Below are 15044 nucleotides of genomic sequence, written 5' to 3'. Positions count from 1 at the left end.
CGAAGGCCGGGACGGGCGGCGGGGAGCGCTTGGAGCGCAGCCACCCATGGCAGCCACGCAGCCGGAGCAGCCACGGGGCGCGGGAGGCCCCGGCGCCGCGGACAATGCCAGCCTTTATCGCGGCAAGTCAGATGGAAAGAATGGGAAACTGCCAGCTGGAACCCATTAACTAAAATATTTGCCTTAATGTGCAGAACTTGCTCTCCCTCCCCATATTCTGAGCAATGACAGTATTTACACAGCTGTTTAAAAATACCCAGAAGGTTCCTGCCCTTTGTCTGCTAAAACATGACAATGATTTTCTGCAAACTTTACCAAATCCTAGATACTTCCCACTGAAGTCTTGTTACCGTATTTTTCACCAATCTGCTTAGCAAAGTGGGGCCAAAAGACGTTTACGGCATTCCTCGGCTGGCTGCTGAGCTGACACGGACACCTCTGCCGCTCTTCTTCTGCCGGAGCTCCGCTTTCCTCTCTCCTGCTCACTGGAAAGGGAGAACTGGCACCGTGCAGCGGCACAGACGTGCGTCTGCCAGCACAGCACCGATCCGCAGCACCCCAGGGCTCCGCACTCTCCCACTGGAGCAGCAGCAGCCTTGATGTTAGCCCTGCTAAATCTTCCCCTGCAAGTATATCTACACATTGTGTTAAAGATTATTACTTAAAAAAAATAAAAAGACTGACATTAAAATTGAAGGCCATTTTATTGTCATAGCAAATACCAAAATAAAAAGGCTTTTAATTCAAGACATAAGAAGATCAAAGACTGTATTGGTAAAGCATTACCATGCTCCCGCCAGCAATTCTCAGGTATCAGCAGTGCCACAAACCTGTATTTTCTTCACTATACAGAGTGGTTTTAGAATTCAGATCTTCATTTCAAGATTTCAGATTACAGAAATTAGGACAAAATGCCAGTTAGAGATAGACAGAATAAAGATTTACATGTAGTGACAGATCTACTCTGGAAAATTAAGAAAATTATACATATAATGAAGAAACCTGAATGAAGACACAACAATGGATTTTAGCATGTGAAGACTGGTACAATTTCACCTTTGTTTTTGCTTTTTTTCCTCTTATTATAATTTAACTAAATTACAAGAATACTTCAGTAGTGATGTTTTCAATTAAAAAAATCATTAAGATCTATTTATTCCAAACTATTGTCTTACCATGAAGTCATACAAAAACATACTTTATAATACCACTTTGGCTTATTTGGGTCTTTTTGTTAGTGAAAAATACTCGCGTAAAAAGTAGGGTTTAGTTACTAGTGGAAATCTCAAACATGAATGTAGAGCAATCCCAAATGAGATCATCCTCAAAGGTTTAGGTACTATTACCTCATTCCTACATTTCTCCTATTCCCTTTTCATAATCTTCCTGCAGAGACCTAGTTATAAAAGTCAATAATATTACAGCCTACCTATTGATGCAATTTTTTGACTGCTGTGTTGCCTAATGTAGCACACAGGTCTGGAGATTCAACTTCCCTTAGCTCGTATTTTCCAACAAATACAAAGACGACAGAGAGGAGATGGGACTTTTCTCCAACAGAAACCGATGCTTATCTTTTATTTTGCATTTTCAAGTATCAATAGTCACTCTCCTAACAGGGAAAAGAAAACTGAAGTAAAAATACTGGAACCAGCAGCTGAAATTCATCAGATTTCTATCTTAGTGTGACTGCCTTATTAAAAAGGCTAATGCATATTTAAAACACTGAAGAGTGAAACCAAGTGTAGCAGGTAGCAAGCGTTTGGGGCACAAGATTGTAAATGCAATAGGCTGGTCTCTGACAAGTAAGTTATCACTTACACTTGCATCATCTCATATTAGTATGTTGGCCGCAAATTGTAACAGCAATTAATAAACAGGCTCTCCTGCCAAGCGGCAGATGGATTAGGGAGAGGAAAAAAAAAAAGTTCTCTCTAGGCCTGAACTTTTGTCTTTAACACCCCCTCAAGTTTTGTATGTGTGTAAAACAAAACCCTATTATGTCTTTGCATCCGATATGTGAAGAATTGATCAGTTTTCTGAAGTGAAAGGTACGTTATATAGCATTGTTCTGAGCGAAAAAGGAAAATTTATCTTTGGACAGCTCAGAGAGAAGAGGTTCTTTGCCCTGCGACTTTTCAGTATGATGTTTTGTGTCCTTTGCTACTAGTAAATCTTCCTTTCACAAGGTCTATTCAGAAAAAAAAAAAAACGCAAAACCAACAGTAACTCAGTTCCATTCATTTCAGTTTACCTGAATGTCCTCTTTCTAATAAGACACTGTAAACACTGATATCCAGTTGGTCTTGCAGAGGCAGATAATGTACTGTAATGACTACGGGACTAGTCATTCAAGCAGTTACTTGCCAGCAAGGCTTTTTGCAAAGTCAGGGTCCCTGAGACAAAAATTCTTTTTTCCCTAGTTTTTCTAACTATGACGACTGTGACAAATACCATGCTTGCAGTCTGGTTTCACTGAAAATCAAGTCCAATTACGCGCTGGCAGGACACTGCCTCCATCAGCATGCCTACGCCCCTCACCCAGCAGCTAAACTGTTGGCAAAAGCCTCAAAACACAGACTCCCCTTTGCCCTCCCCAAATATGACAAATGGAAAACAAACCAGTGTTAAGATGCAGAAAAGGAACAGTTTGGGCCACTACCTGCGTGACACATGGTCTAAGGCTTAGATCCCCCCACGGTAACCAGGTAACCTGCAGGACTGCAGCTGAACTTCTGTCACTCACTCTGCACGTGGTCTCAGCTGCCCTACCAAGGCAAAACACACGGGCTCAGACCTCCGTCAAAGGTGGTTTTGTGCTTTTGCTACACCCTGCTCTCAGGACGGACCCAGAGCATAGACACGGGCTGTTAGATCGTCCCAGCGCCCCACACTACTGGCAGTAACCTGCCATCTGGACAAGGTCCAGGCCTTCAAGCAGCCACGCGTAGTGTACAAAAGTCTAGCACCTTTTTTTAAAAGGGGTTTGAAATAAAGTACTTGAAGTTTCCAACAAGAAAAAAAAAAAAACCAAGTTGTAGCAGCAATTCCCCTCCCTCCAAAGCCTCAAAATTTCTTTACTTCCAACTGCTACAAGCCACCTCAATCCAAAATTAAGTACCCATCTAAGCTGGCTGCGGAACAGATAGTCTAGCTAGCCTCTCCAGAATAATTTGGTCTGTATGCCCAAGAGCAGGGAGAGGTGCATCTAGAGGACGTACCTGGAGCTGGCTGCTTAGAAGTTACCAGAAAAACCACCCCATAAATATCAGAGTCTTTGTGTCTAATTTTCATACAAAAGATTGATAGGATTAAGTCTGATTCGTCTCTTTCAGCACAGAAAGGGGGAAAATGAAAAAGAACTTCCCAGTTCATGTTTCTTTTGATATAAAACGAATAGAAATCTTTCTTTTCAGTTGACGTTATGAAGTAGTTTTGTGTCCTCGCTAGTTCCTGCCCCATCCTCTTCTTGGATTCCTTCTGCCAGTCCCTCCGCAAATTTGGTCTGGCTTCCCCCATAGTCCATGAACATGTTGGGAATATCTTTGCCAAAATATATCTTGCTGTTTGCTGCGATAGCCTTGTATTTCATCAGCTGCAAGTACTCAGGAGTTAACTTCAGCTGCACAAAAAGAAAACATATCACCAACAGCTCAGATTCAGTCAAAAGCAAATTTCTGTCATGAGCATACAAGACATCCACTTTTCCACAACACTAGCAGGCATGCTCATCCTCTCTTCAGCTGAAAAGACAGAGTGCTCTCTTTCAGTACGTCTAAGTGAAGCTCTAAATCCCGGTGACTAAATGGCAAAATGAGAAAGTGATGGAAGCAGCTGGGGAAATGTTCAATCCAAATGTACCAGAGATGGAGATGCTCGAAAGCACATAACTCACTGAAAGCCCTTGCAAGGCAAGCTACTGGAAAGAAAAATACAACTGGCTTTTTTCCAGAGAGTAGATTGACGAGTCTGTTTCGGAGAGCAGAGCTCATTCGTTCAGGATAATGACATTATAACAGAGAGGATAGAATAACTGGGACAAAACTTGTGCACAAACATCCCAGACCTCTGTCCATTCTCACTGACCCTTACAAAACAGAAAGTCTTCCTGCTGGGATGTCCTGGGAACGTGCTGGCAATAACAAGCCTGGCAGCTCCATCCATAGAATTTCTCTGTTTCCATTTTTTTTTTTTTTTTCCTTTTGCGGGACCAAGGCTTTGCCAGGCTAGTTAGTCTGGTGTGTAAGATCAGCTCCATTTGTTCTTTACCTGAACACTTGTTTACTCTAAGCCTGCCTGTCACTCTAGAGATCTCCCCGCTTTGACTGCTTGCCAGCTTGCAGATTGGAACGAATCGACATTTCTGATTACAACAGCGTGAAAGGGCAACGCTGAAACTGATATTCTATCTACAGAGGGAGCCATGGCCCCATTAGCATCTAGCAGAGCTGTCTCCAGAGATGACCAGATATTTCATGTATCCTGACATAAATTTATCTGTCCAGAGAGGAAAATGAATTTGCAAATAAAGATCTAATTGCTTCAGTTTCGATGAAAACTTTTCTGAGAGGAGATGGCTTTGTTTTGCTATTTGACTTAAACAATGAGACGCAACAAGCAAACAATAAACACAGACTCCTCTTTTGCTGAGTATTTCTATACAGCCTAATGTACGGAGCCCTGCTTCAAGGCACAGCGTAAGGAAATAACAATACCTTGTTAGCCTCGGCTACTTTCATAGCAGTGTAGCATTCAGCATCAGCTCTTGCCTTCTCTCTTGCAAGAAATGCAGCATCTGGAAGAAAACACATGCTCTCATATTCAGATTTTTATTTCCAGCCATCTTGGCACCATTTGCAGCTGGAAACTTTTAAAAGTGGCCAGTACCACATCTAAACTGTACGGGATACAACAAGGGGAAGAAGGAACAAAATGGGAAACCCAGAAATGGATTCTCAATTTACATCTAAAACGCTGCAGGATGATAGCATTAAGTAAATTGCATCTGCAACTGAAGACCTCAAAGCATTTTATAAACATAAGGTTTTTATTACTACCCCTGTCACGCGGGCTGAGAACACTCTTTCTTCTCTAGCCAGCCACTAACTCTCGTGCTGAAAACGCAGCAACTGTTCCATTGCAAAAGTGGTATTTACCCACGACATTTGCACAGGACTCCAAGAACAGCACAGCAGATTGCTCTACAGACGAAGTCTGTGACTGAAAGCAATTCCCCAGATGGGATTTTGTCTGGGATATTGAGGTTAAGATTCTGGCACGTAGAGGCAGGCAATTTTAACCTTTACAGGCTCTGCCCCTTGGACAGATGTTGGAGAGCTGTTTCTCTGTAATATCAACAATTGCGTTAAGGGTCTAATCCTGCAGGATACTGCAATTCCCTGACTCCTAGCAAAGACATTTAAGGAAAGAAACACTTCCCCTTTCTGTACTGCGCTACTTTTTTCCTTCTGAATTTCTATCTATCCAATGATAACGATGTGATACAGGCCACCACGTTAAGGCTAAGATGAGCGTCATCTGGCTGCTTCGATGTGATCTCTTGACATTCCTTCTACGATAGGGAGCCACATGATTGTAATACATGCCAGTCTGGATTTGAGCCTTGCACAGCTGGATAAACCATTTGTTTACCTATACTAGCAGGGAGTCCTGTAAGCTGCTACACTTAAAAATCATATAAGCAATTGGATGGTTTGGCTCACAACTTCCTCTCTTTTGGCTAAAAAGAGTGGTCCCAGTCAGAGACACTAGAAAGAATGAGGGAGACAGGAATTCTCTGCCAGCACAGAGTTGAATTGAAGGCCTGACACCCGGTGACACACATTTATAAGAAATAAAAACCCTTGTATTTCTGCGAAGAACTTCTTAATGAGAAGCTGCTGATCTGTAAAACTCTTAATTGGCTCCTCAGCGGCCTTCTGCAAAGCTTGACAGGGCCTATAATGAATGTAATTGGAAATAAGGCCTTGCCACTCTGAGCTGGAAATGCAGACCCCTTTTCATGTCCCGGAATTTCCTTGACAAAGCATTGTATCAGATGGGCGGGGGACATCTTAACTTCACAGTACAACCTCCTAGAAAGATCACCTTGAGAAAGAGAGTTTCAAGAAGCAGAGCCTGCAAAGAAACATTCCTACTCCTGCCTCTGGTTAATCTGAGTTCCTAAAAGTAGTTAGCTGCAAAACTAAAAGGAGGATGAAAAAGCAAAAATGCAAACTAAACAGATATTACAGATTTATTGGTTAACGCAAAATACTGCATTTTCAAAAGAAGCAGCTCCCCCTCCCCTTCCCTCAACCTTTAGGAGTTGGAAGATACATAACAGACCCCTGCTGTTGCAGGGTGTGTAATAGCCAGACTTCGTTTTCTAAATATTTCACACTACACAAAAAACTAAAGCTAAATTTGCATACCTCTTCTTCCTTCCAAGTAAGAGACAGGTTCTACAAGAATACTAAGCAAGAAAAGGATAGAAAGCTTCCACAGCCCTACCCTACTGCAGATAATCAAGGGATGTGGCTGCCCCCACAGGATTGCACAGTAATATTTTAGAATGCTTCCACTTCTCTGTGAGAGTCTGCAGCCGTTATCCGAAACCTGGCACGACTTCTTTTAGGAAGACACCAGCCTGCCATTCCCTTCCTCCGTACTTGTGACAACTATACTTCCTGCACTTACATGACATGAAGAATCACCTAAGAATCTGGAGTCAAGCTTCACTAACTTTGTCACTGCCCAAGTATCCTGAATGCCTTCTACTATTCTGACTGATCTGCCCCCCTGAAAACTCCACTGCAAAATAGGCAGTGAAAATGTTGGGAGAATCTGAGTGTTCAGACACGTTTATTCAGAACTGCAGTGCACCACATACATGGGCTAAAATGAAAGACTTCAGACCAGTAACTTCACCCCTGTGAATGTCAGCTTGAATTGAAGAACACAGTCAATACACACACTTCAAGAACTACTTAACTCCATGGTGAACCGCTTCAGGATCTTTAGATAAAATTCACTGCAGCACATTTACTTATTGGAAAGCTCACCACTCACCTTCAATCTCTGAAATTCGCTTCTCCGTTTCCTTTTCCATCACTTTCTGCCCATAAGTTATTTCAGCAACTTGTGCAATTTTTTCTGCCTCTGAAATGAAAAAGAACATATCCACATTGTTGTCACCCAGTTTTCCTAATGCCAGAAGCAACTTCACCCATGGAAGTCCTCACCACCCCCTTCTGGTGGAAATAAATTGTGGGAAGAACTTTCAGCCCTCAGAAGGCATCAGTCTATGTTTGTGGGCAAAGCTGGAACCCACCTCAAAAACTCTCGAGTTTCTCTGGAAGAGGTTCAGATCAGCAGCAAACAGATGCAGCAGAGAGATCACCCAAAAGTGAACCAGGTCCATCCCTCCCCAGTGTCTGGGTTCTTTTTGCTGCCTACCCCACCACACCCCTCTACAGTTACTGCCTTCAAGCAAAGATATACAGACCGATGAGGGCTTTCTTCCTTTCTGTCTCCGCTTCCTTCTCCACCACCTTCTGCTTCTGTGCTGCAATCAGCAGCTTTGTCTTCTCACTCTCCCTAGTGAGCCAGAAGAAGCTGGTTACAAAACGTGAGCTTACTGGTGCGGAGGCCTACCACATCTCCAGGATGAGCTGTTGGCTCAGTCCTCCTTTGAGCACGTGTTTAGGGCAGGCAGCAATCAGGAAAGTGAGGGCATGTGCCTGCACACACAGAGCTTTTTTTCTAATCCAAAGCATCTTTTCCTCCCCTCCCTAGCAGGCAGGCTTTTCAGTCAAATCCGCCTGAAACGCTCCCTGCTACTCTCTGCAGGCTGCCATAACGCCTTCTACAAGAGGCAGGTCACAGACCATACACATCTACGTTTTTTGGGCTACTGTTAATGAGGAAATTATTTAAACAAAGAAAGAAATTAAAATCCTGTAAAAGCCTTGCCCTCACAGATGGTTATTCCTCTTCATTTTGAAGTATACAGCTTTGAAATCACCCTTCATTCAATCAAATGGCTCTGTGCGTTTTACCTGCCAAAGCCTTTTCTATCTTACTGTCTGTACATACACTAAGAAGTTTTAAAAGTGTGTATATAAATAAAATACTCTGCTCTGGCTCCCAATCAGGGAAGAGAGATTACGGTCAAGAACAAGTCTCTCTCAACACATATCCTGCTGTATTTATGGCAACAGATAACAGGTTGATTTGGGATTCTGCCCATCATGAACATGCCGCACATGACTTACCACGATACCAAAAGGTCATACGAAATGCTAGGGAAGCAAAATGGACGAGAGGGATCTTATTCTGGCCTACACAGACTCTGTTGGCAGAGCGCTCAGAGAATGATCAAGTGCAAGAGAAGGCAGCTGGCTCAGAGCATTGAAAAGGGATCAGTATGTCAAGTGCTATTAAAGAAAGTTATTTCAAAGCTTTGCAAGTCTTCAGCTTGTTGAATCAACAGTTTCTCCATCCCAGTCAAACAACAGGATTAGTGGTGGAATCTCTCCACCTGCCACTCACTCACACACTCTTGGGAGGCCTCTTTAAAATAGGGCCAGTGTCAAGAGGAAGGAGCCCCTGGGCAAATAATTTCTGTGCTCTAGTGTTCAAAGTGGAGAAATACCTTCTCACTCAGCAGTGACCTGCCAGGCACTTACAGTGACAGACACGTGCTCATCTGGTGCAGCCTCCCCAGACCCTTTCTGAATGGCAGCACGAGGCTGAGAGCAGGCCTGGCAGAGGGCACTCCGATCACTGCATGCTGTGAAAACACATTAATCTGGATGACCGATTCTTTTTGGTAACACAAAGGTGCAAGTCTCAGGCACTTACATGAGCTCATAATTCCTCCGGATTGTTTCAGGGATGTTTGGCTTTGTAACTCGAACTGCCTGGAAAGAGAGACCAAAGAAAACATAGGCAAGCAGCCAACAATCAAAAGCCAAACGGCCCCTGAGGCTGCAGAGGATGGGGGAGCTAACACTTAGGGCATGCTCTGCCACACAAAGCTTTTACATGCTGCAGAAACTGTGACCAGCTCCAAACTCCGCAGAGCAAATTAGGACTGAATGATCTCCTGACATGACAGGAGATTAAAACCTGGGTAAGCCAGTACCCAGAATAACACCAAAAGAAACCCAACACATCAAAGCTAAGAGGGGGTGGAAAGGATACTGTTCTCATTCCTCAAGTTAAACAAAGTCTGTACTATAAAGCAATTTTCTAAAAAAGTTTCACAGCTTCCTATTTCCTTTTAGTCCTTATCCCTCCTTATGATCTGCACCTTAGACATCTCAAAGTGGAATCCTGATTACCTGTATAATTAATCCAGGGGCCATTGTAGTTAGGTCTTGCTGCAAGGCCAGTTTAAGGTTTTCATCAATCTGATCTGATTGGGGGGAAAAAAAAAAAAGTAACTAAAAACCCCGCAAGGCAGCTTGTTGTCAACACGTACAGAATTAGCTGGAATGGCTCAGATTTCTTATTCCTGGAAAGTAAGTACAAATGTAAGTTTGACGTAGAAGTGCTGGCCTGAGCAAAACCATCCCTGACCCCAAGGCAGTTCCCATCTCTCTCAGCAAGTCAAGCAGCATTGACCAGTGGCAAACACTTGGGACAGACTAAAGGAACATGTCAGGGATAAAATGAAACTCTTTCCAGTTTCCCATAACCTGCAGTTTGGAATCTTTCCGAGCCAGAAGCAGCATCTTTACGATAAAGAACCTGTGCTCTAATGCACTTCCCCATTGATATCTTCCCAACTAGATCCTGAAGTAACGTGGTCCAGCTAAATCGTGACTGATTAGGAACTGCACCTGTGCCAGCAAGAGACAAAGAAAATGGAAAGGCAGAAACGTGAAATGGCTGCATCAGTTATTTTAATAGGCTGCAAAAAAATCATCGGTAACGTCTGTTTGGCTCGATGGATAACGGTTAACTCCAGCGTAGCTCAGAAATTTCAAAAGGAAATACAAACCAAAACCCTGCTTCAATGAAAAGCTCTAAGGATAGCAGTGTTTCCAGTTGGGGCCTGCTGAGAAGTGCAAAGGGAAAATAAAAATGTAATGGCCTTGAAAGCGATCACATCGCACTCCTTGATTATTTGCTTTGGTCCCAGTTTAGCTATCTGGAACTCAGGCTCATAATGAAGTTCAGCCAGGAGTTTAGGAAACAGCTGTTATCAGTTTCCTGCACCTGCTCGCAGCTGTGGGGGCAGAGAATGACATAGGTCTGCTCGAAATGGGCTGTGCCCCATTTCAGAACTCCTGAGCCAGAAAACATTCAGCTCAAACAAAGAGTTACACGGGAGTTTATACAAGTTCCTTCTGTGCAAATCAGTGGCTTTGAGTCCATTTCCAGCAGTTGTCATCAGCAGCTGCCGACATCTGGAGACTCCATCAGCAAAGAACCAGTACACCCGCCAGCAGTCCCATAAAGGAACTGGAGGGGAACCGAGCCCCAGTTCTGCACCTTGTGCAGGGGCCTGTCAAAGCGGATAGCCAGGCTTCTTGGAAAGCCCAGTTTGAACAGAGAACAGGAGTCTGCAAACACCCTGTGTTCTTTCAGGCACAAATTCTGTCCATTTGGGGTCCAAAACCACTCATAGCAACACTTTGCCTGCAGTCAGCGCTGCTGTAGGGCTGAAACGCTGGAAAGGATTTCTTGTCTGTCCAAAGCCATAAACAAAACACTCAGCGCTGGCAGTGACTGGTCTATTTCTACCAAGAAACCACAACTTTTCTTCAGACGGTCTCTTGCAATGTGTTCTCCCAGCGTCTGTGCTGCCTGATTTCCCAGTGGCCTGAAGCGAGGGAGGGAAGGTCAGCAGGCCCTTGCCAAGCAGTCCTGTTTTCCAGCACTCACTCGCAGTGCCCAGGCATTGCAGCAACGTGCATGACACAAAGCTAATCAAACCCACAGGCCAGGGAGCGCTCACTCATACTTTTTGTAACAGCAAAGAGCAGAAGACTGGCTTTTCCATCTGGACTAGCAAACCCTGCGACTGATTCAACAAATCACATTTGCTAAACACACAAAGAACACCGCAGAATTACCACTCCCTTCTTCCCTAAAACCCTTCCGCTCCTACTGGCAAGTGTGGATTTGGATTTTTTTTTGTTACAACATACTGAAGCACTCAGCACCAAAAGATAACAAGGAGTAAATGACGGTAGCTGGTTAACAATCCTGATTCCAAACAGAGCAGACACTGGATTAATAGGTAAAAAGCCCATCAGTCAGGGGTAGTGACTTCTGCACCAACAGCCCATGCAAATAGCCATCAGAAACATCACTCAAGGAGCCGTCAATCCAACAGGGAAAGGTCAGAGGGGCAGCTCACCGAACAGCTCAATGTAGACCTCCTGCAGCGTGTGGACACTGCAGAACTGGTTCAGCTCATGGTGAATCTTGTTGAAGATGAGAGCTTTGTCATAGTCAGCGGTGTAGTTCTTCACTATGTCGTATACTACAAAAGAAGAAACGGGTGTTAACAGCTGGGACGGAGGCATGTCTCGGCTTGGGCCGAGCACTTGCACTGAAAACCTTACGGCTCAGTCACAGCAGCACGAGTCACAGCGCCAATGTGAAATGAGGAATCCACCCACAAGAGAAGCCTGCACCACAAACAAATACTTTGCTCAGGGGAGTTTTATTTATTGCTAGTATACAACACCCTAACCAATATTCTGTCCCGTGCTTTGTGAACAGAAGGACCCCTCGCTACCAGCAGCCCTCTCTACACTATCTGCAAATACGCATGGCTTGTGTCTGAGCTGCAAAACACAGAGACTGCGTGGTCTGCGCACAATGAGGGAAGGGCATCCTGCAGCTGGCATAAAACAGAGGTCTCAAAGCAGGCCACCGATAAGCCAGGCAGCTGCAACCAACAGGATATTAAAAATGAAAGAATTTGGGAAAAAAGGCTGCACAGGTCATTCTCCTTGGGCCTCAAAGCCAGCCTTCTGCTCACAGACACCTTGTCTCCCCTACCTCCTGCACACCTCGTTATTCAAATCAGAAGTTCTTCACTGAAGCATAAAGCCCAGTGGGGCCATAATAATACAAATAATAAAAGTGATGGATGGTATTCAGGTATTGGTGAAGCAACTAGCAGCACAGAACAAGTATGTGCAAGAAATAATAAACACACAAAATGTCTGGAAGAGCTGGTTTAAAGTTTCCGCCCAGGAAGTACGGGGCTTTACAAGGTACGCAGGAGAATATCCATGGTACGCCCTAGCTCCAAATCAAAGCACACAACCACGCACAACCCCTCCGCCTCATCTCACACTAGCAGGGAGCACAAAGAACTTTGGATTGCAGGATTTGCAGGGTCACGGGGGAATAACTCACCTGCACTCTGGATGAGGAAATTCACCACCTCGATTCTGTCAAAATAAATCATCACTCCTCCACTGCAAAAGAAAGACAAAGGAAAAAAAAAAAAAAAGAAATTAAGTTTGCTGGAGGCCAAGCGCTCTGCCTGTGCAGCTGGGCAGCTTCTGAGCAGGGGACACTCCCCTCTAGCGGGCCGAGCACGGCATCCGCACCCAGCACGGCTGCGGCATTCCGGCAACCCCCCAACACCCCACTCCTTGCACCAGGCTCCTGGTGTCTCCAGACAGGCATCTTCAGAAATTAGATCATGAAATGTGGTCCCAGGCTTGGAAAACTCAGTGCAGACCCTGAGGATGGCTGCACGTAAACCACCCCCGCAGGGCTCATCACCTGGGGCGATGCGTGACCATTGCAGAGCCTTCCACCGATTTCGGTTGGGGTGGTGGGGGGAAATCCAGCCCATGAAAACAAATCTACACGTTTTAAAGCACGCTGGAGCAAGCGGCGGGGAAAAAAGGGAAAGGATCGAAAGGTTTCTAGCAAAAATGAAGGACTGCGGGGGGTAACAGCTGGACATCTCACCTGGTACCACACGGGACATTTTTCACCTCATCCGTCTGCAGCGTGGTCTGAAGAGAGATTTAAGAGAAGAGGCTTAAGAGACCGGCTTCTCCCTGCACAAATCCTACCTGCTTATAAGCGTATAAAACAGCCGCAAGTTTCTGCCCACATCTCCCCTTGCCCTCCTCGGGGAAAGCACTAAAAGCGAGAGCCGAACCCGCCTCGCTCGGGCCCTCGTGCGCGGCTCAGCAGGACACCCCCGGGGCCGCTTCTCCCCCGGCACCGGGCACAAGCACAAGCCGCCACGACCCCCCGCCACCCCGGCAACCACGACCCAGCCCCGGCGTTTCCCACAGCGGCTCTCAATCCGCCGCCCCGCGCCTCGGCGGAGCCGGGGGCGGCAGGAGACCCGCGGAGCCCGACCCACCCCCGCGGCAGGGCCCCGTTCCCGGCGGGCGGGCGGGCGGGCAGCGGCCCAGCAGCACCTGCACTGACTTGTAGGACGTGATGAAGGGCAGCATGAGGTGGAAGCCGGGCCCGCTGGTGGAGGTCAGCAACGCCCCGCCGCTGCGGAAGGAAGGAAGGAAGGAAGAAAACAGAGGGCCGTGAGAGGCGGCCTGCTCCGGGCCCGGCCCGCCCGGGCGGGGGGAGGCCGCGGGGCCCCGCCTCACCGGTAGTAGACGCCGATGTGCCCCTCCTCGATCTTGTGGATGGCCGAGAGGAAGGCGGCGGCGAGGAAGCTGAGGGAGAGCGCCGCGATGGCGCCCAGCTGGGCCATGCCCGGCGCTCGGCAGCGGCGGCTCCACCGGGCGGCGCGGCCCGCTCAGCCGCCCCGGCCCGGCGCCGCCCCGACGTCATCACCGCGCGACCGCCCCTTCCGCCGCGGCGGCGCCCCGCCAGGGGGCGGTGGAGGCGCGGGAGCCGCGGGGCCGCGGGTTCGAGGCCCGCCCGCGCCGGCGCCCCACGCCGCGCGGGGCCGGGGGGGGCCGCGCAGCCCCGCGCTGCCGGGTCCGCGCTCCAAAGAGCGGGGCGGGGGGGAGCGGGAGGGCGGCGTGGCGGGGTGCTCCGCCCGGCCCCGCGGGGGCCTCGTGCCCCGGGAGGCGCCGGCAGAAGGCCCTGCCCGGCGCGGACCTCCGGCCGCCCGCGGCCCCCGTGGGCCCGACACGGCCCCGCTCCCCGCCGCGGTGGAGCCCCGCTCCCCGGCTGGGCCTCGTTTGGGCCGCCGGAGGGGCAGTAACGGGAAAAGCGACAGGCCGGGCGAAAACATATTAAATCTCCCACCTCTGTAATTGTTGAAGGGGACTTAAAACCCATGGGAGAGACGTATAAAATGTCAATAAAGGAGAATAATTTGATCTTTACACTTGATAGATCTCCGAGGGTTGTATATAACAAACCTGTCAGGAGGATTCAGCGCCGTTTAGAAATAAGGAATGAAATATCCGCGATATTTGTCAATCCAAATTTTACAGCTCTTAAATAAGCGCAAAAGGGCGCCAGAGATGAAATACGCCCTGTATTGGTTTTTTTTTTAAAACGCTTGCCCAGATTTAAGGCCTTGATAAAATGTATTAAATCTTTAAAGGTTTTAATGAATCCAGTATGTGTTTCATAAATCAAGAACCTCTGCTCAGCCCCCTCTCAGTTTAATAAGGGTAAACTAGGAAATTGCTCTGAGCTGAAGCAAAATACATTCATATAATATTGAAAAGTAATAGATTTTTAAATGTGGGGTGTTCTGGCTCGCAGGCGAGGTTTTGCTTCATAACATCGGCGCTATATCATTACCCTGAATGGGAAACCAGCTGCGGCCACGTGTTTAACAGCATCAAGATGTGAACTAGCACAAAGGTAAATATTTGTAATAATCCTGAAAAAAAAAAAAAAAAAAGCCCCCAAAAATCATTACTTCTGGACCCGGGGCCAGGAACATTCGGTGGTGTCTGTGCCGCGGCTCTCTGGTTTTTAACAGCACGGGCTTTTTTATATGAAGAAATGGTTTATTACACCCACTTCTCTCCGGCACTTGAAAACTTTTTCATCCCTGCCCCGTTCCTCCCCGCCCCGCTGCAGTGGAGCCCGTATAAAAATATCTCGCGGGTTTTACTGCG

The 15044-nt window shown here is 46.9% G+C and overlaps 1 protein-coding gene across 1 annotated transcript; it reads right to left on the bottom strand.

Moving 5' to 3' along the window:
* Window positions 1-685: 685 nt before the first annotated feature.
* ERLIN2 (ER lipid raft associated 2) lies at window positions 686-13791 on the bottom strand. Its single transcript, XM_072845971.1, has 11 exons — window positions 13605-13791; window positions 13419-13500; window positions 12955-13001; window positions 12388-12449; window positions 11375-11500; window positions 9348-9421; window positions 8866-8924; window positions 7508-7599; window positions 7072-7161; window positions 4716-4795; window positions 686-3622 (listed from the first exon to the last, which is right to left on the bottom strand). Exons 1-11 carry the CDS (start codon window positions 13709-13711, stop codon window positions 3413-3415), a joined length of 1029 nt encoding a protein of 342 aa, XP_072702072.1. The 5' UTR covers window positions 13712-13791; the 3' UTR covers window positions 686-3412.
* Between the last annotated feature and the right edge of the window lie 1253 nt (window positions 13792-15044).

The sequence above is a fragment of the Ciconia boyciana genome, chromosome 25, assembly GCF_034638445.1.
Source record: "Ciconia boyciana chromosome 25, ASM3463844v1, whole genome shotgun sequence".
Lineage (NCBI taxonomy): Eukaryota > Metazoa > Chordata > Aves > Ciconiiformes > Ciconiidae > Ciconia > Ciconia boyciana.
The sequence above is the reverse complement of the archived record's forward strand: the minus strand, read 5'-3'. Positions and strand labels throughout refer to the sequence as shown.